Source organism: Saccostrea echinata, unplaced genomic scaffold, assembly GCF_033153115.1.
Source record: "Saccostrea echinata isolate AGI-Se365-2 ecotype Australia unplaced genomic scaffold, CSIRO_AGI_Sech_v1 ptg000010l, whole genome shotgun sequence".
Classification (NCBI taxonomy): Eukaryota; Metazoa; Mollusca; class Bivalvia; order Ostreida; family Ostreidae; genus Saccostrea; species Saccostrea echinata.
Window position 1 is genome coordinate 9,800,809 of NW_026889759.1, and position 23,564 is coordinate 9,824,372.

Below are 23,564 nucleotides of genomic sequence, written 5' to 3' on the forward strand. Positions count from 1 at the left end.
TTTCTATTTTTACTTGGCTATAATCAACTCTCCTCTGCTTGTGAGTTATTAACTTTTATATGAGTTTCGTGACAACAAAGAAATTAAAACTTTGTCAGCATAAAAAATAAACATTATACATTGTATATACATGTACATATATTTTGAATGCAAATGCATGCACTTACATGTACATGTATTCGGAAAGAGAAGTCACAAAAGAAATTTGATCCATTTATGTTTGAATGATAACAGTGCCAAAAAAAAATGTGCTGTTAAGAAAATTGGTTTATACAGTATTGTAAAACTAGACTGTAATAATCAGTGATCTATATACCCTTATATATCCAGGTTGCTGGGTCAATGCAGTCAATACTTTGATCTTCTTTGTAAACTTCTTGAAGGACTTTCAAGTGAGTATACAAGTTCATACTGTACTTTTGTACCTGCACTGTATAAAGAGGTAAAAGTTAATGAAGGATAGAGTATCCTCCCTTTATCGTCTGATTTTAATGTCCTTTGTGTTGTAACCCCCCCCCCCCCCTTTATAGTCTGATTTTGATGTCCTTTGTGCTGATAGAGGAGGACCAGACAAAGCTACAGCTAGACCCTCCAAACATGCTGGAGGATGAGGTAGCATGGCTGGGGAATTATGTCCCCTCCCTGCATCCTGATATGTCAGACACAGATAACAGTCTGCTAGCTGGCCACCTGAAGCTCATCACCACACTACTTACTTGTGAAGGGGTGGATCCAGAGGAGCATGGTGAGTATAGTCAGTTAAATCTGGAGGTGGATCTAAGATTTTCTTTATAGCAGTTTCCACTTTAGAAATATACAGATTGAAGACTGTGATAAATCCTGACTTACAATGTTTTACAGGGAGAGTTTTAGTGTATGATATCTTGCATGACTTCCTCTTCCCTGCCTCCAAAGTGATGATGGATAGTATGAATACAAGTAGTGAGGAAAAACTTCAGGAAGTCAGTCCTAAGTAAGACTTGCATGTACATAAATATTCTTTATCTAACATGTAAACCCATCTGAATTAAAATAAGTTTGTGTATATAGTGTATACCATAATTTTCTGTGTTTTAACTTCACCAGAGTCAGAGGCTCAAATGAACTTTTCTCATTGTCTGTCAGAGGCTCAAATACACATTTCTCCTTGTCTGACATATAAACAGTATTTATATATACATGTATGTCTGTACTTGTTATACCCCCGCTCCGAAGGAGAGGGGGGTATACTGTTTTACCCTTGTGTGTCTGTCTGTCTGTCCGTCCGTCTGTCTGTCCGTAACAAATTTTGGTCGCTGTTTTCTCAGCAACTACTCATTGCAGGTGCTTGAAATTTTAGCACAATCTTTGTTTAGGCATGCCATATGGTGGGATTCATTTTTGTACGAATCCGATGTCAACTTCCTGTTTATCCGTGCGTCTGTCCGTACCATACATTAAAAATTTTGGTCGCGGTTTTCTCAGGAACTACTCATTGCAGATGCTTGAAATTTTAGCACAATCTTTGTTTAGGCATGCCATATGGTGGGATTCATTTTTATACGAATCCGATGTCAACTTCCCGTTTATCCGTGCGTCTGTCCGTACCATACATAAAAAATTTTGGTCGTGGTTTTCTCAGCACCTACTCATTGCAGATGCTTGAAATTTTAGCACAGTCTTTGTTTAGGCATGCCATATGGTGGGATTCATTTTTGTACTAATCCGATGTCAACTTCCTGTTTATCCGTGCGTCTGTCTGTATCATACATAACAAATTTTGGTCATAGTTTTCTCAGCAACTACTCATTGCAGATGCTTGAAATTTTAGCACAATCTTTGTTTAGGCATGCCATATGGTGGGATTCATTTTTATACGAATCCGATGTCAACTTCCCGTTTATCCTTGCGTCTGTCCGTACCATACATAAAAAATTTTGGTCGTGGTTTTCTCAGCAACTACTCATTGCAGATGCTTGAAATTTTAGCACAATCTTTGTTTAGGCATGCCATATGGTGGGATTCATTTTTGTACTAATCCGATGTCAACTTCCTGTTTATCCGTGCGTCTGTCTGTATCATACATAACAAATTTTTGGTCATAGTTTTCTCAGCAACTACTCATTGCAGATGCTTGAAATTTTAGCACAATCTTTGTTTAGGCATGCCATATAATGGGATTCATTTTTGGAACAAATCAGATGTCAACTTCCTGTTTATCCGTGCATCTGTCCGTATCATACTTAGCAAATTTTGGTCGTAGTTTTCTCAGCAACTACTCATCGCAGCTGCTTGAAATTTTAGCACAGTCTTTGTTTAGGCATGCCATATGTTGGGATTCAGTTTTTACAAATCCGATGTCAATTTCCTGATTATCACTGTGTTTGTCCATAACCGAACTTGTGTATTCACATCAGAGCGGGGGTATTATTAGTGAGCATTGGCTCACAGACTTCTTGTATTTTTGTAAACTTTTCACATTTCCAAGTTCTTCTTCAGAACCACTTTCCCAATTTCAACCAAACTAGCCACACAGCATCATTAAGTAAAGGGGATTCAAGTTTCTTCAAAGGAGGGTAACACCCTTTTCTAGGGAAGACAAAAAAAAAAGTATGAAAATAGGGTTTGGTTATTTAGAAATCTCATAGAGAACCACTGGACCAGACGAGACAAAGTTTAGTTTGTTCAAATCATGACTCCAGGGGCTTGGGTGGGGTCTAAATATGGGGTTGAAGTTTTATCTGATAAAAGATAAGTGAATTTAACAAACCTTCATCATATTTCTTTAAAGAATGTTTATCTTTTATTTCAATAGATGCAGCAATTGTGAATCTCGTGTGGCAGCTTACAGACTGTTGAATGAGTTAGCTAAGGGAAGCTACTCTATCTTAAGTGATATATGCAAACAGCTGATTGAAATGCACCATCTTCCTCAGCCAGACTGTGCTAATGAGTGGGAGGTAAACAATGGCTAGGATAAAACTACATTCAGATTCTTTGTGTTATTTGCTGAATGTCATCCTTGAGAGCCTATGGGAAATATCATTATAGGAAATTCATGTCTCTTCTCATTCTGTTTAGTACCTTCCTCCGGTGGACGGGCGGGCCCGTTGTGGTTTCGTGGGGCTGAAGAATGGTGGTGCCACCTGTTACATGAATTCTGTTATCCAGCAGTTGTACATGGTGCCAGGAATTCCTGAAGTGGTGCTAGGAGTGGAAGAGGATAAACCAGATGAAGAAAGGTCAGGGGTCAAATTGTCTTTAGATGAAGTGATAAAAAGTAAAAGGCAGATGTGTGTATAGTATTGGAGAGCTCAGTAGAATGAAACTGAATTCCTAAACGTTTTCTATTTAATGATACTGAACATGAGACCATATGTAAATTGTTTATATATATATATATACTGTAAAAGTAGAACTACATCACTTAATTGCAAAGCTTTACACTTTGACCTTGATTATAAACACAATTTATTTTTTCTATTTTAGTGTGTTTTTCCAAATTCAGCAAGTGCTAGGACATTTACTGGAAAGTAAACTACAGTATCATGAACCAGAGAGATTCTGGAAGGTGTTCAAACTCTGGGGTCAGACTGTGAACATCAGAGAACAACAGGATGCTTTTGACTTTTTCCAGGCACTGATTGATCAAATAGATGAACATCTTAAGGTTGGTTACTTTGTTCAGGAAATGTAGGAATTTTTGTTTTAATGCTCATTGGTATATCATCAGTCTGTTTTCATTGATATATAATGTATCTTATTTCACTTTATAAAGATTCACTCTTTTGATGTACATGGACTGGTAAATACAGGATGAATATGCAAATCTTACTTAAATAAAGCATGGAAGAATGCTTTTGTGGTCACTTAAACCACCTGTAAATATAAAATGTATGTACTGTATATATAATATGGTAATCTTGTTTTGCAGAAAATTGGAAAACCAGAAATCTTCAAAAGAAAATTTCAGGGAATTTTCTCAGATCAGAAAATATGCAAAGATTGCCCCCACAGGTTAGTGATATTCAATTGGTAATGCTAGATTCTGAGGGCACCTTGCAGTTGTGCATTAAGCCATATCATTTTTTAGAGAAATTAAAAAATGCGTTTTTATTTGATAATTAAATAAACTTACTGAAAAAAATCCAGATTGGTGTAAATGAGATTTTATGTGTAGGTATGAAAGAGAAGAAGCTTTCCTGGCCCTGAATCTGACCGTGAAGAACGCTACGTTACAGGACTCACTAGATCAGTTTGTCAAGGGGGAGCTTCTGGAGGGGGATAATGCTTACTTCTGTGATAAATGTGGAGAGAAGGTAGGAAATAAATCTAATGTCAAATCAGCAACCAAATATACAGGTACAGTGCTAGATATTATCTACATGTATGTGCAGATGTTGATGTGGTGTCCTGAGGAATAAAAAAAACTGTTATACATGTAAAAGTGGAAAATTGTAAACTACATATACATTGTAAAAAAGTTTTAAGTGTAATATAAAATATGATTTATGCAGTTTAACTTCAGTATCTTGAGCAATATTTTGATACCATGGATATATTGAAGTGATTTGGAAGTCCCAACCACTTACTCTTCAAGAATTATACCCTCTAGATCTTGAATCCTCAGATATCTCAAGGTTTTTTTCTCGGTCCCATCGAGTTCAAGATAAAGAGGTTTGACTGTATTTATATTCTAAAACTAAATATGGTCTTTTCCTGTAGAGAAACACCATGAAGAGGATGTGTATTAAGACACTGCCACCATTACTGTGTATCCAGCTGAAGAGATTTGGTTATGATTGGGAGGCCAATAGAGCCCTAAAATTTGATGACTACTTCAAGGTCTGTAAAAGATTACTCTGATCTGAAAACCATAAAAGAAAGTCTTTCCAGTTTTATGATCACTATAGTATTGAAATATTTGTTTTTCTTATAACAGTTTCCCTGGATACTAGACATGGAGCCGTATACGACAGATGGAATGGCTCGTCGGGAGGAGGTACTAGAGACTGTGGATAGTAGTTCGGAGTCTGAGAATGGCGAGTCCTCGGTGACAGAGGAGAGATCCCTGGAGATCGTGACTGCTGGGAGTGGTGTGGAACATAGACAGATAAATTATGAGCTGGTGGGAGTGGTGGTACACAGTGGCCAGGCCAATGCTGGACATTACTATTCCTTCATCAAGGAACGCAGGTAGTGTGATGTTCCTGTGTACTAATTAATGGGATAGGAAACAAAATTTTATAGTTTTCATAGAACAGAATCAAAAGTCTGTCACATATCTTGTTTCATCAGTAGAACATCATGGAAAACTGTTTCTTGTAGGGAGCATAATCTACCAGAAAGAAAGTTTAGTTGCAAAGAATGCTTGTGTTTTGGTATTTAGCCTTTGATATAAAGCGAATGACTGAGTCAATGACTGATTCAGACAGACTGTCTTTAATGAAATTCATTGATAAAGCAATTATTAAATGTATTAAAGATCCTGTTTGAATTTCATTAATTTCTGTTTGTGCTTCTGTCCCTACAACATCACTCAGTGTCATTTGGAATTAAGACATTGCTTAGAAATCTCATGTATCTGGGGGTTATTCCTCAGTAATTCTTTGATAGACAGAATATCCATTTGTTAAAGTTCATGTGTGTGTTTTGGAAAATGTACAGTCAAACCTCTATATCTTGAACTTGATGGGACCGAGAAAAAACAAAGATATCTGAGAATTAGAGATATCGAGATTAGAATACATAAAGTGGTTGAGACTTCAAACTCACTTCATATACATATCCATGGTATTCGAGATATCGACATTCAAGATACTGAAGTTCAACTGTATATAAAAATACATTTACATTGTACATAAACATGGTTATATATTTACATAGTTTATCTATACACAATATATTTAATTAGGGAATTCCTCATGTTTCAGGGGTGACATGATGTCCAATCCAGAGAAAGGGAAATGGTTCAAATTCAATGACACTGTAGTAGAAGAATTTGAGATGACAGAAGACAGTATAGAGTCAGAATGTTTTGGTGGATCATACAAGGCCAAAATTATTGAACCAAGTAAAGTATTAAAAAAAAAATTAAGTACCAAAAAAGGAATGTATTTAAAATATGTGTAACAAATTGATTTCAAGTAGACATTTAATCACTGTTTATTGTTTTTAACTTCATTTTGTAGCCACTTCATCATTACCAGATGAGCGGGTACGGTACTGGAATGGGTATATGTTGTTTTATGAGAAGATGGAGGAACCAGCCAAGACTCCAGTCTCAGCTAAAAAGTCTAAACTACAGACCAGAAAAGCCATATTAGAAGGAGGGTGAGACTTAAAGACTATTCAAATGTATACGCAACTTTGACTTTGATAAAAGATTATTAACAGTTGAGTTTATTGGAGGTAATTTAACTAATACATTCTACATACATGTACATGTAGTAAAGTGTTGAGATAATCATTGTATCTTCCAGGAAGGAAGGTTTAGACAAGGATAGTTTTATGGAGCTGACAGAGTTGGTGCACAAGGGGGAGAAGAAGGGGATCTTCATGGAGGAAATGCCGGCCAGCATCCACCAGATCATCCAGGCAGAGAACCTCACCTTCGTCAAGAACAGAGACGTCTACAATATGGATTACTTCAGATTTATCAGGGAACTTGTCACAGTAAATGCGGTAAAGATGACCATTAGATTAATTTAAATAATGCCTAGGTACATGAAAATGTATCTTTTTCTTTAAATTAGTTTGCAAAATCCTACATGAATTTACAGAGTCTTAGTTACTTGACTTTTTTAAATTAAAAGATTAAAGATTATGAAATAAATTATGGGGCTGATTATTTAAATTTCTTTTTCTTTGTGAAAATGAGCACCATACAGTCCATGACATAAAAGAAAATTAACTGAATACTGTTTATTAACAGCATAAAGAGAGTCATAAGGATTTCCAGCAGATGTCTGTGATGGCTTTACAGCTCGGTGTTCGCTTCCTCTTCAACACTTTCTTCAGATGTAAAAAGAAAACCAAGTAAGCTTCTTGATACATCTATCAGTATATTTATGTATAAACTTTTTTAGTTTACAAAAGAAATTAAATGAAAAATGCTAATTTTGGCTGATACACTGATAAAGAAATCCTTGTAAAAATTCTCCTTGGGGGAAGATTTTAAACATTTTCATTTTATATGTGTAAATTCTTAGGCTTCTGTTGGATGAATGGGTGGATGCAATAGATGATATTTTGGACAAGAGTAAAGAAGCAGGCAGATGGCTGATAGGGTATCTCAGTAGTGCAGAGGGGTCATCCTACATCAAGTAAGCAGCACGGCATTTACTTAAACGTTTAATATGTGAAATTCTCTTAATTTTACATTAGATCTGCCTGTGGACTACATTAAGTCCGATAGTTACATGAGAGAGTTATTCAAACATCTTTTTTGAGTGTGTATGTATTATTATCCTTTTGGAACAGAGCAAAGAAAAAAGAAATATTTAATGACATGAATTTTGTTTATACAATATATATGTTGTATTGATGTTTTGCTTGAATAGACCCTTCCTTCTGGAATGCCCCTGCAGAGATGTGAGATTCACCATGGCCAGACTTCTGGAGAGGGTTATGTCCTCCCACTTCAAACATGGAGGGGTACCAGTAAGTGGAAATCAGTCTCATTTTATGATGATACGTGGAGCAAGTACAATGTACATGTATATGTTAGAGGGGCATGCAAATAAGACAGAATTTACAATCAATTTATTAAAAATGAAGGAAGAACATGTATTAAAAAGTTTATTTAAACAAAAATGATCCATCTTTTAATGAAAAATTTTAGAATAGAAATTTATAAACAGGATATTAAAAGCATGATCTTATGTCAAGATGAAAATTTAGACACTTGTATTTAACATTCTTATAGACACAGAAGTGCTTTGATGAGATTGTGGAGATTCTCTTACAAATGCTGAACAAAGATGTGGTGGACCACTGTAAACACTCATTTCATTACTTCCAAGTCATTAAATCTTACGTCCAATTAGTAAGTAGAGCATACTACCACAGTGTTTTGAATAACTACTTAATCAGTTTATTATTTGTACTTATTCATTCAAGCGATGACTTAAAAAACTGCAACAATGTTTAATTATCTGTTTTCTTGTAGGGAACAAAGTCATGCAGTCATATGTTTTTACGTCAAGGCTTCCAGCGATTGATAGGATTTTTAATAGGAAATTCAGGGGAGATGAATCAGGTAACTTTTGTTTGAGGAAAAATGGAATTATTAAACAATTCAGTTGATTGAAAGTAAAAATGTACACAGTGCATCTTTTGAATGTGTTATTTCCCTTTGCACATAGCTGCAGATCTGTAGCTCTCTGGTTGAGAAAATTTGGACAAATAAACCAGAGAGTTACAGATCCAAGCATTGTAAAAACCTTCAATTTGCGCTGCTGCATTTTTGTCGCTTGCTTTGGGTGTTATTGTATTTTATGCCCTCCCCCGCTTCAAACATGGTATCCTTTAATTACGGTAAACATATATTTTACTGGTATTCCTGATACTTTATTGACCTCTCTTTATTACCTTATAATGTACAGTTGAACTTCATTATCTTGAACACTAGCTGATATCTTGAATGGGATATGTCAAAGTGCACTTTATGTTTGTAACCCTTGTTATCCTCAGATAACTCAAAGTTTTTCTTGGCACAATTAAGTTCAAGATAACAAGATTTTACAGAACAAATTTTTTTCCATTTACCATAAAAATTAAGATTTGGTGGCTTCAGTTAACCATTCCATAAAAAATTCAAAAAATGTACCACTTTAATATGAAGTTTGCTGAGGGAAATAAAATGAATTAGTGGTTAGTTACATGTAGTTAGTATATGTAAGTAAATTTTATTTAGAGTTCACATGCAGACACAGATATATTTGTATGTGTTTATATCACATACCGTATTTGGCTGAATATAATATGAATTTTTTTCCTAGAAAATGTTTTTGTGAGAAAGGGGTGCGTATTTTACACCACAATAGGATTTTGATAGTTTTTTCTTTAAGGTGAAACACGGTTATCATACGAACATACCGTAGTATTACCTAAGAGACATGGCAATTTCTTGTTGTTTATCGCTGTAATTATTATTGTTGGAACGTAGGCTTGTTGAAAATGTTATATTTATAATCTGTTGATAATGATAATCTGTTGTTAAATGATATTAAAAACAAGTTACAATTAATTTGAGCTGCATATTCATCGTCTCCATGTAGGCCGCCATTGACGATGTTATTTATAGATTTACGCATTCCTTTGCCACATGCTTGCGTAATCATAGTACACATGTACCTAATCAGACACTCGGTTGGAAAAAAGTAATAATTGAGCAATTTTATAATGAAATACGATAAATCAACATTTATTTGGGGTTTTAAATAACGCGGTGAAAGTTCATTTCAACATAAACACCCCACCATACCACTGCATACTACATGTATATGTCCCAATCGAAGCCAATGTTGTGAGCATATGCGCTTGTCACTTGATCTCAACACACCTCCAGGCAAATAAACTGTCTACCCTCTCCTAAGCATTGTTTTTTACAGTTAGAGCACTGATTATTTACTGCCCTTACTAATGGCTTTGATTGTTTTCTTTGTTAAAATTCGGGGGTCGATTTTTAGCCTTCGTACATTACCTTTCGTATGAACTTGTGTTAATTACGACACATTAAACAGTTAAACGCTCGTTAAATGTAATTTTATATTATCTTATAATATTAATTATCTTATATTTATCGGCCTCTTGTTAAATTAATTAAGAGTTTAAAAAGGAAATATGAAGTCTGTTCAGGGATTTATCAGTACCTTCTCAGGGGCCAAAATTCGGCCCCATTCCCAATTGAAAATGAGTTCAATTTTTCCCAATTTGGCAGTATTTTTTCCCAATTGGTGAACAATGTTTTTTTATTTAATTATCTTGGAAAAAACTTAGCAAAATTGTCAGATTGTCTGTAATTTTCCTCTATTTATCTCAATTAGCAAAGTTACAGTCATAACAAGTTTAAAAACACTGTAAGTAAACATCTATCTTCGCAGATATCTTATTTTCTACAGCGCACGAGTAATTATAACAATGAAGTTTTAACAGTGTTAAAACTTCATTGTTATAATTACTCGTGCGCTGTAGAAAATAAGATATCTGCGAAGATTACCTCGATGTATAAAGATATGATTTATACTGTGTCGATCTGTTCAAACTAAAATTCAACTTACAGTATTTCGTGCTTTGTTGAAATAAAATTAATTCTGCAGTGATAAAGACAACATGTAATGTCACAATTGCTGTTAGCTAAAAATAAAATGAAATGCAATAATATTTTGTGCTTTCTTGAATAAAATCATTACCACACGGAGATTTAAGCAGCAACGTTTAAGTGCCAGATTTATATATTTAGCCTGATATGAATTTAATCGGAAGACATTTTGTGCTTTGTTAAAATTAAAAAAAATTATAACCGCGTTTTTTAAAGACAACGTTGCCGTTAGCTTTTCAAATGATTTATAATGCAAAATTTAATTATTTCTATGAATAGTACCACCATGCTTAAAATCAGGAGTACCGTAAGCTTCAAAACAAAGTCCGCGTATGAAAAAATACCATGCTTAAATTTTCAATACATTATTTCCACAAAGATTTTAAGTTCAAATTACCGCGATGTAAAAAAGACAACATTACTGCTTGGTCAATTTTTTGACAGGGTATAATACAACCGAACTGCGTTTTTTCCCAAATTTTCAAGCCAAAAAAGGGGAGTGCGTATTTTACACCAATGCGTATTATATTCAGCCAAATACGGTATGATGAGAGGCTTTGTAAGGAACCTCTAATACACCAGATCAAGATGCATAAAGTGGGGATGTAAACTTTTTAAGTATTTTGTTTTAAGTACATGTGTTTTGAGTGCACTCTGCAAGAGAAAGGGAATACTAGTCTCATTAGGACAGTTCTAGGTTTAATTACACACTGTATTGGATCATGTGCTCTAAAAATAATCAAGCATGCAATTTAATACACTGAGCATCTTTTGAATGTGTTATGTCCCTTTGTACAGTAACAAATATATAGTTTTTTTCTTACATTGAAAATTCAAGTTTGGTGGCTTATAGAGTCTACATATTTTATTTTATGTATAACTTTTGTCTTGTGGTGGATTTCTTTGGAATTCATTTTGATGTCTTTAACTACTTCAGGGACAAGACACGCCCACTAGGAGGTGGAGCTCTATTCAGTCACGAGAGTTTGGCAATCTGCATTCCTCCCTAGCAATACTCATCTTAAATTGTGATGTGTCAAAGTACAGAACAGAAGGTAGGAGGTGCTCTACATCAGAAACTTTACAATAGGAAGTAAAAAGTCTCTTAAATTTGAAAGAAGCATGACAGAATGTTTTTATGATATCAAAAATTCTGTTTTGGTCTAATGCATCTATGAAGTTTTAATTAAAAATGTGACAGCAGATGTAGTAATCAAGATTTGTTTTATTGTTTTTTTTTCCTGCAGAACCTGGTGAATATGAAATACGCAAACCAAAAACAGTTTTCCCCACAAAGTTTCTGTTAATGCCACAAGACATGGAGAATTATGTGTTTGGACCAGAATCCTCTCGTTACATCCGTGAGGTAAATAACAAATGTCATGTTTTTTATCTTGGTAAATGTGAAGGAAACTGAATGATTTTTATGTAAATGATTGTTTTATCTAGGTATGTTCTCCAAGTGATGGTTCTGTATAGTGCACAAGCATATTTTGAGACATTTTTCTGCACTGTCCTGTATTCCAAATTCATTCTGATGGAAAAAGTATCAAATTCAAATGGTTTCACTAAGTTGTATCAGTCTCAAGACAACCCCAACAGTTTGCTACTATTAAAGGCAGAAGGGTCTGTACACCCGTCTTATGAAATATATTTTTTTTTTCTTCACTGTAGGTAATTCATGCTGTAAGAGAGGTAGGGACCAGTTTAGTAATCTGCGACATGTTAGTGTACTGCAGCTTCTGTAACTACAAGTTTAGTGAGACTGTCCTCAAACATCTGATGGTAAGTGGGTTTTGGTATCCTTATTTATGTAAGATTTTATTAAATATTTGAAATTTCTGCCGGATGTTTCAAGTGTATGTTATAAGTTTCATTACTTTTTCAGCATCAGTATATGACAGCTCCTTCTAATGAACTCAAGCCTGTTTTCTCATTACTCACTGAACTACTGGTAGGTAGAAAATTTTAAATAGGTAACAAAGTATATGTTATAAGAATTTTACAATGAATTTATCAAATATTCAGATTTCAGATTTCGAAATATGCAGTGTGCTGAAGAATTTCAAATACCCAGTCTTTTAAAATCCAGTTGATTTTTGCAATTTGGTCTTAGCCTTCCTTGATGTATTGTTTTAGATGCTTGAAGATCCAGTACAAGTCCAACGCATCAAGATGGTCATTGATGGAGTGACTGATAGCTCTGGCACATCTTATGATGGACTTCTAGGTAAAACACTTGGGTATTTTATGCAAAATTTATTTTAATTAGATAAGTTTTTGAGTGCATTCCAATCAAAAGATTAATTTAATTTTGTTGTTTTTTAGCCACAGTGAGATTAAATCATGCCACAGACAGTAGGCGGTCATACACCTGTATAAAGTCATTGGTTGGTCTTGCCAGTAAGAGTGCACCTGTCAAAGATTACCTTATGCAGATTCCATCCAAGTGGCAGTGGGCCGTCAACTGGCTCAAGAAAAAGGTAGCCATATATTCTCCTTTCACAACTAGAATAAAGGCTTGATATTAAAAAAATGATATGGAACAAAGAAAGACCTTTTAAAATGCATTTATATTTCAAAACGTATTTTTTGTAGTTTCTGGGTTAAATTTCGTTACCCTTCTTTTTCAGATGTCTGAGTACTGGGCACCATCCTCTACATCAGCCATTTCTAATGAAGACTCAAATAGAAAATCTTTCCAGAGGACTTACAGTGCACAGGTAAAAAGAAGATATACAGGTGTACATCAATTATATATCCATCACAGTCTCTGACATTCACTTCCTTATGAAATAAAAGCACAATTGATAAGATTTTTAAACCTATTGTATTACTGTGTACATATAAAAACCAAATATTTACAGTCTAACTTCACTGTACAAGTATTTCACCATTATCTTAACAGTCCACACTAGAGGAAGCTAAAGCTTTACTAACAGAGCTGGAGTCTCAGGACGGAAGCCCAGAGATGGAGACAAACGATGACGACGGTGACAACACTTCACAACCCAAAGATGAACTTGATGATTCTACCAGGAAAAAGACGTGATTAATTGTAAAAGCATAGAGAGTAACCATTGAATAGAACCGTTTTCCTTTAGGTTAGCCCTGAAGATCAGATATGATATCTTGAACAACCTTCTAAATGAAACATCCAACTGTATTGCTGTTGACAGTGCATTGACACCTTAAATACTGAAAGTTAGAGATGCTGTAGATGCCATCAAGCATCTGATTATGTGTCCTACATATTGTTCCAAATATCTAAAGACCGTTTTGGTAGCATGAACAAATCTTTATCCGTTTGTGTTATGTAATCAGAGCCAAGTTTGTTAAGGTTAACAAGACAAGTTATTACTCGAGCACAATTTTCCATACTAAGTGTCTGTGTATAAAATATCCAAGACCTTAGCTCACCTGAATTGAGACTCAAAATGGTCATGGTTTACTTGTGGTCCATCTTTCTATTGCTCTTTAATTTTGACTTCATTTCTTAAAGCACTGAATCAATTTTAATCAAGTGAGAACAATTTATCCAATGATAGAAGGAGGGTTTAGTCTTGGTTTAGCATTGCTAAGAGGCTGGTTCATTCTTAAGTATTCTTTAATGCCAATGGTCTGGAAATGCCTAAGTTTTTACAAAAGACAGTAATCAATGTCAATATATATTCGGCTTTGTCCAATGACCCTAAGCATCAGAAATGCATCATGATGAAAGCCCAAAGTATAGTGTAATTACGTGTAATTTTTTTTTGGTTCAAATTGAGACCAAAGAAAAGTTAAATACTGAAGATCCCAATTATACCTTCAAACAGAAAATATTTTGAAGAATTTTCAAATTCATGTTTAAGCATCTTATAAAAGGTATTTTACAATTGCTTTGAATTCTTGATAAGATGACCCTCATGACCAATAAATCTCAACATTAAGAGGTATGCAAAAAAATTGGAATTTAAAAGATCTTGTATTGCATTGAAATACTGTTCAATTTTTAGTATAATCACTTGCAAGGTCATTTTTTGAGTGGGACCAGAGAGGCTTTTTTTCAAATTTTACATCAGATTCATTATGATCACACTTGTATTTTAAAAAATTATGACATGACTTCTGAAAAATTGGGTCGAAGTCTGAACTCAGGGTGTTTGTTGTACATGTATATAGGCCTTATACTTGTGTTTTGGAATCATTGGAATGAACTGAGGGAATTGTAAACCATTCTATAGTCAGATTCTGTATCATCCCAATTATTATTTTACTATGCAAACTAAATGTCTTTTTTCTTCATAAGACCTAGAAAAAAAAAACATGTTCATTTCAGTGTTATTTAGATGTTTTCTTTAAAGAAGTCCTGGAAAAAATATTAAAAAACAAAATTGCCTACCTTAATACATGTATTTTTAAGCTTGAAAGAGGAAACAAACTTTTTTTTCTAGGTCTAATGCCTATGGTTTTCTAAAATCATGGATAATATGCATTGCATAGAGGTTTAATACCGATCAAATTTGTTTTAATTCAATGTGAATTAATATGAATAGAATTATATAAGAATTTAAAAAATATTGTGGTTTAAAATACCACATAGAAAGGGATTTAAATGCTGAAGTTCTCTTTTCTACAGATTTGGGGTTGTGCACTGTGCATACTGTTGCATTGCCATAGATGTAATGACTTTTACATTCATTACATTTTTATCAATTTATATAAAATCTAACTGCAAAAAAGATCAGTTAACCCGTCCCCCCCCCCCCCCCCCCAAAAATACGGAAGACTGGAATAATGTAATCTGTCAGTTTAAAACAGTGTAGCAATTAAATACATTTTTTAATGGAGTGCAATTTGAAATTCTTTCATTATTTAACAATTTACTGTTGAATTTCTGATTACACTTCATTTGCACCTTTTTGTGCAACTTAGTTTTTAGGCAAAGGTTTAGGTCTGATCTTTAGTATTTTGTTGATCTTTATAGTTTTCTTTTTCTCTCAGAGGTGCCATAGCAAATTTTACATTGATAAAAGAAGTTTTTGGTCATACATATATATTTAAGCTGTTGAAAAACAATTTTACCCAAGAACTGTCTAAAATTCAATATACATATTCTTTAAAGTTAGTGTAGATCATATATAACACTTGCTATGTGCACTTGTTTATTCATTAAATCTGAAAATCTGAACCCTAAATGTACAGCTGATATCCCAAACTTGTGGTTGTACATGATGTTTTGCATCAAAGTTCTGTTAATTAATCCCTATCAATTACATGTAAATAGAATTGTTGTACATGTGAAACTAAGATGTACATATTCTTTTGTATATAATATTGTACAAATAAATAAATCATATGAATACATGATGCATACAGATGTTTGTATGAATTTTTATTTTTCCCCTTGAAAAAATGGACATATGGTTTGCACCTGTCAGTTGGTTTGTTGGTCGGTCAACCAGATTTTGTCTGCTCAATCTCTTGAGAACCCTCTACTAACTTGGTACACTGCTTCCCCCAAAGGAGTAGATGACCCCTATTGATTTTAGATTACAAAGGATCAAACTACTTATGACAAGGGAAGATACAGTCTCCTCAATATGCTTTATATTAACTATGCATTGAGGCCTACCAAAGTATGCTATTTTTTTTAAATACAAAATTTACTAAAAGTATGATGTATTTGATCATCAGGTATAACACTGAAGTTTAAAAGATTTTTTACCTGCAATTGTTTTTTTTTTTTTTTTAATTGATTTCTTCATTTATTAAAACAAGGGAGATAACCTCTTCAAGCACAGGTCAAGGTCACAAATATAAGGCTGCCTTTAATCCACACATACTGATAGCTATAAGTGGAAATTTTATATTTAATACATGTAGTTGGATATGACATCAATCAAATTGTTCCTGTGATACAGGATTTTTTTTTTTTTTTTTTTTTTTTTTTGAATTCTAACTCATGCTTTGCACTCCTGAAATACATGTAAATCCTGTACCACTCATGAAAATTAATTCCATATCCAACTACAAAACAATGAATATCCTCCGTCAGGAAATCTATTGTAAAAATGGTAAAAAATAAATGTATGTGCTTTTTACTGTCCTTTGAACATATGAAGAAATTGTGAGAACTACACGTACATGTATTTTGCCAAAATCTGTAATGTTTTTCGGCAAAAGATCAAAAACTAAGAAGGGATTGATTTTAATATCTTTAATTACCTTAAACTTTTAAAACAAAATTTTGTATGTTAAATATAAAGATACTCTTTATATGCAATTTTCAGTAAATGCATATCTGAAATTACAAACTTAAAATATACACATACAGCAACACATTCTAACATAAAGCTAACAAACTGATTTGCAACCATACATTTTCAGCAATGTATGACTGCAATAAAAAAAAAGACAACATTTCTAAATCACAAAAAAAACTTTTGAAATTGGTTTATATTGCAGATCTATATATATAAATTTTTTAATAAATTTGCAATAAAACAACTATCAAGGAAGTTCTAAAAGCCAAAGGAAAGTTCAGTTGATTGATACTGTAATTGAAAACGAGAAATGTCAATGAAGTAACTGTCAATATGAGTACATGTATGTCATCACTTGAAACATTTGATAGCAACTGAATACAATTTTGGCAATCACTGTTATACCAAATCTCTATGTTCCTGCTAATAAAAGTCAATTCCACTCACACCATTTCAACCTTATGAAATGTGTTAATGCAATATGATTTATAAAAGGATTTCGTGTTTCTCTCTTGTACACAAAATGCTGAAAATAGATAAAGCTTCAAGGTTACAAATAAACTGTGTAAGTTAAAATCATTCCATCTGAGAATTACACATACAAGACAAATAACACCAATAAATAATGGCTGGACTAGTCCTAGCACTAGGGCCTGGCCTTTAAGCAGCAGATGGAGTGATGCCTCACTATCACAGTGTTCATGAGATGCACTCCTCTCTCACACACACACTCAGATTCCATTTTATCATGTGTGTATTGCACATGTGGGATAGAGATCCATGAATATTTTTGAAGGTCTGTATCCCAATTGTAAACATTCAGCATCCTAATGTGTATCAGTTCAAAAGTCAGCGAACTCTTTTGCACATTTTTCTGTGGAAGATATTCTGAGTGGTTCCTCTTCATAATCATCAAAATTGCTGGCATCCCCAGGTCCTTTACAACTTGGAACAAAAGGGGCATCTACCTGTATTATCAAAAGGAGAATGTAATGATTTAATGAACACAAGCAGAATATTTTTTTTTTAAAAATTTGACTAAAAATTCACAGCTCCCCCTTTCAAAAAAAAAAATCGGACTAAACATCTCACAACTTGCCTTTTTCTGGTATATAGCAATCCAGTCTGTTGCTGAGAACCATTTGTGGTTTTTAATGTCATTGACACCATTCTTTAAATTGCCATACCGCTTTGTCAGATCTACTTGTAGTAAGTACCTCAAAAGGTCTTTTAAATCATGGCTAAAATGTGAGGGAAACCGCACCTGAAATTCCACCAAACGTATTTTGCATTAAATTTGACTTGAAACTCCACTGGACAATATATATCCAGTGGAAGGTATATGTAACAGTCATTTGTAGATTTCAAGACAAAGTTTTTCATGAATATTTGTTCCATTTCTTTATTATTTAAAAAAAAAAAAAAAAAAAAAAAAAAAAAAACACTTAATTTACACAAGTTTGAGGTTTCCACTTATAAAAATTTTTACCTATAAAATTGATTCAAACTTATTTCTAGAAAAATACAATCAACCAAATATCTATTAACTATAATTGTGCTAATACTTGTATGAACATAATATTGAAAATCTTCTTTAATCCTCCTGTGTTTTAGCTTGTTCAGCATAGGATCAATCCTGTTAAATAGCCCCAAAAATATATAATTAAAGATTCTCAACAAAAACCAGAGAAATTTGCATTTAAAAGTTGATTACCTTTCCTGAAACAATTTTTTCATAGATTTGGATGGGTTGATCTGCAAAGAATGGGGGATACCCTGCTGCCATTTCATACACTAGTACACCTAATGCCCACCAATCCACTGCTTTGTTGTAGCCCTACAGAACAATTTAGATTAAGCTACTAGGAATTATTGTATTTATCCTTACTCATAATCACAGACTTTACATGTTACATTTTGCTTTTCATATACATGTATTTGATAATTTTATTTTATATGAAGGGCATCTTGCCTTGCTAAGAATGATTTCTGGAGCGAGGTATTCAGGGGTACCACACAGGGTCCATGTTCTTCCTTTCACTTTCTTGGCAAATCCAAAATCTGTCACCTATTAATCAATGTACAAAGTACCCAAATCTTAAATGAAATTCCTCAATTAGTGTCATGCAATTAATTTTATGAAGCTTAAAATTCTTTTTAAATTTTTTTTTCTTGATTAATGATGTTAGATTACAGTTAAACATTCTTAGCAAAATGCACAAAAATTACAACAGTTCATTACAGTTTCATCTGATCCGATTGTACAAGTGTATAGCATTATTGGGTAATTAGACAACATTTAGATCAGAAGCAGTTCTGGATGTGTTTAAGATATGCCCCCTCATCACCCTTAGTGCCCCGTCACACAGGACAGGATATGTGCCATATGAATTAGCCAAGGTCTAAAAGGTGCTTGCTGCATTGTGTCTGCTTTAGCGGCCTGCATGGAAGCCACACTGCTAGCAGTAACACATCTAAAACACAGCTATATAGATGAGCAAGCAGCGGTGGTGTTGCTGACATGTATAGGATCGATGCAGTGTCCACTGATGCATGAACGATTAACCCACCTATAAATAGCCCTTTCTTTCTTGGTGTTCAGTTTAAGAGGCATGTCATTCATGCTTCAATGATATTTTGCCCTGGGGACTATACATCACTCAAAACAGGTCTGTCATAACAAGCTATTTATAGACAGGTAGTATGGCAGTAAGCCAGGCCTTGCAATCATGCCAAACTAACATGCAAACTGATAACAGACTTGTAATAACAACAAGTACAAAGTCAAGTTACCCAAAAATGGTAAATCTGGACACGTTTCAGAAAAAGTGGATTGAAACTAAATACTATTGTATACACTGAAGGCCATAATCTCAATATTCATGCAAAAAGATTTCATTATGAATAATTCATTCTTTATCTTCATTAATAAAAACATCTTTTGGGCATGCAAAATTAAGCCGAAAAAAAATCTTAGTTAATACATTGCTATGTTTGTAATCTAAAAATATCTAAGACATCTGTAATTTTCTACTATCTACTCTATTTCAAACAGTTTTATTACCACTGCAATGCACAGCAATACTATATATATCCAAGAACATAGTAGGGATGAGAAAAGAAATGGTCTACAGCCACAATGCTCACATATGTTACACATTACTTTTACAGAGAAGTTTTGAAAAGAAGTCTCCAATGACTTAAATTTTAACAATTCTAAATATAAACTCAATAAAATTTTTATCTTTGGTTGTAAAAATTACACTCTTATTCCTTTCTCCTTTCTTTCACAACATAATCCAACAAATTTTGACTCCTACAAAAGGGATTTTTGATCCCAGTTTTCATAATTTATACTATCTACAATTACCGAGAATGCTAGTTTATCAATTGAAAGGTTACTGTCTCTTGTTACTCACGTATAATGAACCTTTAAGCTATATAGAAATACACTTTTGATAGATGCAAGACAAAGTTTGATCAGAAAGGTTCACTTGAGCTCCTGGCTCAGGCGAGCCAAAAGGCACAGGTTTCTTAGAATAGATGCTACTTTCCCTATCACATTCATAATCATCTGGAAGATATTCTTGAAGTACTTTGATTTTATATCTATAAAATTTAATAGGGAATCAAGTATTCAAGCTTCAAAATGAAATTATTATCAATTTATTTAAGTCAACTTTAATTTTTGTAACAATAGTAAAAAAAAATTCCCTTATTATTTTTTTAATATCATTTTTAAGATTAACAGACTGTAATGTAAAACAATATACAAGCGAGTCTGAATAAAAAAAAATCTGACATCAAAATCAGTTTCTGTTTAGTGCTGTATCAGTCAGATTCAAACTACATACAATTCAAGCGTGTAAGCAGAGCTCTCTACATGCAAACAAAAAGCGCTTTAATAGCAGAATTAGCAGTTATGACAGCCAGTTTTTGATACCATGTCCCAGTTAGAAGCAAAGAAAGCTTACCGTGAACAGACGAATGTCAAGTTTAATGCAACGTTCCTATACATCTTTTTTTTAACAACACCACGCCATACCTTTAAATAGCCCATGGTATCTAATAGTAAATTCTCTGGTTTTAAATCGCGGTACATAATATCCAAATGATGTAAGTATTCCAAGACCAATACAATTTGTGCAGCATAAAACCTGGAATGCGGCTCACTGTTAAAAAAAGCACAAAATATTGTTATCACACACAAGAAAACTGTTAAATCTGCCATCTAATCCTAACTGGGGATTTGGGGAGGGACCAAGATCATCCGGGCTGCTTCTGAAGATTTTCCTCATCCGTACTGTTTTACTTACTTTCAGATAACCTTGGGAGTCTATAAGTAAATTCTCAGGTTTGAGATCTCTGTATATGAGATCCAGATAATGAAGATATTCAAATGCCAATACTATTTGGGCAGCATAGAACCGGGAATGTGGCTCACTGTTGGGAAGAAAAGCATATAAAATACAAAACACTGCTTAACCTTTTCGCTGTGTAAATGTACTGTCTTTGTAATAAAAGGTATTTGCTTGATTTGTCACAAATAATTCAAAATTTTGTGAACATTCAATTTACAGAGTTAGTATTAAACACACAACACACAATATGTTGAAATAAAACAAGTAATGAGATCTATTCAATCAGATTTTTTTTAAAAATGTTGAAAATTTTATATTCGATGAATTATTCTTAAAGATATAAATATTTAAACAGTATCAGAAAGGGATGTACTCTGCCTTTATCAACTGCATATCATCTCTATAATATTGACTTGGATACATAAAAAGATGCCGTTCAGAAATCACATTGTACAGCAGGTACAGTATTGTGAAAAACAAGATATCTGCCAATAGAAAGTCTCAAAGAAATCTTAAAGTTTATATAATTGTGCCTCTAGCCACAGTAGGGAAATTTATGACCATAATTTGAAAGTTTACATTTTAACTCTGACTGTTGGCTTCCCATTGAGAAAAAAAAATCATCCTAGTTTAACTTTACTTAATTTTAATGCATTTCAAATATCATGCAGCCCATACTAACAGAACTGTAACAACTTATACAGATTACTTCAATCTTACTTCATTAACAATATACATGAATAAAAATATCAAGTTTATTGATTATTAGCAATGATAATACTGATGTTCCTTTAATATCATACTTTTGTACATTTCCCTCCAGTTTTTAGTAATTAAGCTTGCATTACAGAGATTAAAGGATGGTTATGCAAATATTTCAATGATCATGATAATAATACATGTAGAATGAGAGATGCATCTCTTCAGTTAAATATTTTTGGCTTTCAAATAATCATTAGCAGAATAAAGAGAAGGTTCTTACCTAAACCGTCCAATCCTCCTCAGATGTGAGAACATTTCACCACCCGTCACAAACTCTAACACCATGTAGAGATTAGAATTATCCTGCAATATTAAACAAATACTTACTCTGTAAGCTGAGAAAAAGCAAGGCATCAAACACACAACTTTTCATAACATCCTAGACATTCCTTTATAAAGAAGGCTATCAAAAATTTTAAACCATTCATTTCCATACACAGGTCCTTTTTTAACAAAAAAAATTTACCTTAAAATGGAAATCTAAAGAAACCAGAAATGGGAACTGTATGGCCTGTAAAATCTTCTTCTCATTCAGAGTATGTTCCACTTGTTTTAATTTCACTACCTTCAAAAGCAGATAACATAGACATGAAAAAGGTTACAGAAAACCCAGTCATCTTTATGGTACACAGCTAAACACACACTTTAAAGAAAGTGACAGGTGTATTTCAAGGTGCAATATTTTTTTCTCGATTAGTTTAATGTTAACTCTTTTTCTTTTACAGCCTTGCCAATGAAAAAGAGACATCTTAAACACTTTACTTCATAATACAAATTTATTGATCACTTGACTAGATATCAAAAAGCACTTAGTTAAATCAAATAAGGCCAACCTGTGTGCATAATATACCTTTTGTTTGTCTAGTATCTTCATGGCATAAAATTCTTTGTTGGCTTTGTGTTGTACTAACATTACCCTTCCAAACGACCCTGTCCCTAAGGTCTTAATTCTGTCAAAGTCATCTAGACAAGAAGTATTCTACAAATAGACACCCATATTATAATACATGCTAATATATCAATTACCTACTGTAACAAGTTCTGGTTACTTTTTCCTTCCAAAATTACTTAACTAATTATAAAATATCTTTATGCATATTGTTTAACTTGAGTGAATCCAAGAAATGCTTACTTGACCAGGGTGGTCCCATTTGTTTTGGAATTCTTCCTTGGCTTTGGCCAAAAATTCTTTGACTGAAATTAAAAAAAAACATACTCACTTGAATTTATTGTAATAGTATAATACCCCCCTCCCAAACATCACAGTTTAGTTTATACATTCAATGCAACATTTGGCATGCTGAACCTAAACAATATTTAAAATGGGTTTTGTTATGTTTTGAATGCACATATCAATGTAAAACATTTAATAATGAGGTGTACTTTGTGACAACGTACAACTGCCCCGTTAAACAGGTAAACAGGGGTATGTATGACAGTACACACAAGATAACACTTATCAGTGTCCTTAGAGCACATATAGTACACAAAAGAACCACTGACAAAAGAGACAGTGAAATACAGCTGATTTATTATCTTTGTATGGTCACAGAGAATGTTTATCACCACTAATCAATGACCACCACAGGATAATGATTGTTTACAACTTCCTCTCCCTCTGTATATTCTAACATGTAAGAACTGGTATAAAGGTCACTGCACTGATAGTATCATGTGTAAAGAGAAAGTTTAATAACGATTTCATTAATAGGATTATAGCTAAACTTAGAAACATCTGTCATAATACATTAACTTAATCAATGTATTAAATTCTCTAAGCAAGTCCCTCGGTGAACATGGGAGTTTAATCCATTGTCAGTTAATGAGCTATTAAGTAACAACTATTATATAATGCTGATTTATATTTCAGTAGAACAATTTTCAAGCAAA

The 23,564-nt window shown here is 33.3% G+C and overlaps 2 protein-coding genes across 12 annotated transcripts in view; one reads left to right on the forward strand and one right to left on the reverse strand.

The window, feature by feature from the left end:
* LOC133184337 (ubiquitin carboxyl-terminal hydrolase 24-like) overlaps positions 1-15,663 on the forward strand; it is a 376,170-nt gene extending 360,507 nt beyond the window's left edge. For both annotated transcript variants that reach the window (XM_061319369.1, XM_061319370.1), the window contains 26 exons: positions 331-392; positions 560-745; positions 862-973; positions 2,795-2,939; positions 3,061-3,221; positions 3,469-3,649; positions 3,914-3,996; positions 4,160-4,298; positions 4,705-4,824; positions 4,922-5,175; positions 5,913-6,052; positions 6,171-6,312; positions 6,462-6,663; positions 6,914-7,017; positions 7,191-7,304; positions 7,542-7,641; positions 7,907-8,026; positions 8,150-8,239; positions 11,241-11,358; positions 11,551-11,669; positions 11,978-12,088; positions 12,192-12,257; positions 12,443-12,533; positions 12,632-12,786; positions 12,937-13,026; positions 13,212-15,663. In XM_061319369.1, the coding sequence (XP_061175353.1) occupies positions 331-392; positions 560-745; positions 862-973; positions 2,795-2,939; positions 3,061-3,221; positions 3,469-3,649; positions 3,914-3,996; positions 4,160-4,298; positions 4,705-4,824; positions 4,922-5,175; positions 5,913-6,052; positions 6,171-6,312; positions 6,462-6,663; positions 6,914-7,017; positions 7,191-7,304; positions 7,542-7,641; positions 7,907-8,026; positions 8,150-8,239; positions 11,241-11,358; positions 11,551-11,669; positions 11,978-12,088; positions 12,192-12,257; positions 12,443-12,533; positions 12,632-12,786; positions 12,937-13,026; positions 13,212-13,355 (3,349 nt within the window). In that variant the 3' untranslated portion in view covers positions 13,356-15,663. The remainder of the gene's footprint in view (positions 1-330; positions 393-559; positions 746-861; positions 974-2,794; positions 2,940-3,060; positions 3,222-3,468; positions 3,650-3,913; positions 3,997-4,159; positions 4,299-4,704; positions 4,825-4,921; positions 5,176-5,912; positions 6,053-6,170; positions 6,313-6,461; positions 6,664-6,913; positions 7,018-7,190; positions 7,305-7,541; positions 7,642-7,906; positions 8,027-8,149; positions 8,240-11,240; positions 11,359-11,550; positions 11,670-11,977; positions 12,089-12,191; positions 12,258-12,442; positions 12,534-12,631; positions 12,787-12,936; positions 13,027-13,211) is intronic.
* An 827-nt stretch (positions 15,664-16,490) lies between these two features.
* Positions 16,491-23,564, reverse strand: part of LOC133184342 (cAMP-dependent protein kinase catalytic subunit 1) — a 30,764-nt gene continuing 23,690 nt past the window's right edge. For 6 of the 10 annotated variants that reach the window (XM_061319380.1, XM_061319379.1, XM_061319384.1 and 3 more), the window contains 9 exons: positions 22,807-22,868; positions 22,525-22,653; positions 22,141-22,239; positions 21,895-21,977; positions 20,868-20,994; positions 18,524-18,619; positions 18,266-18,388; positions 17,647-17,815; positions 16,491-17,515 (listed from right to left, as the gene is read on the reverse strand). In XM_061319380.1, the coding sequence (XP_061175364.1) occupies positions 17,394-17,515; positions 17,647-17,815; positions 18,266-18,388; positions 18,524-18,619; positions 20,868-20,994; positions 21,895-21,977; positions 22,141-22,239; positions 22,525-22,653; positions 22,807-22,868 (1,010 nt within the window). In that variant the 3' untranslated portion in view covers positions 16,491-17,393. Of the gene's footprint in view, positions 17,520-17,646; positions 17,816-18,265; positions 18,389-18,523; positions 18,620-20,596; positions 20,724-20,867; positions 20,995-21,894; positions 21,978-22,140; positions 22,240-22,524; positions 22,654-22,806; positions 22,869-23,564 lie in introns of all 10 variants that reach the window. The other 4 variants (XM_061319378.1, XM_061319383.1, XM_061319377.1 and 1 more) reach the window with 2 other exon arrangements.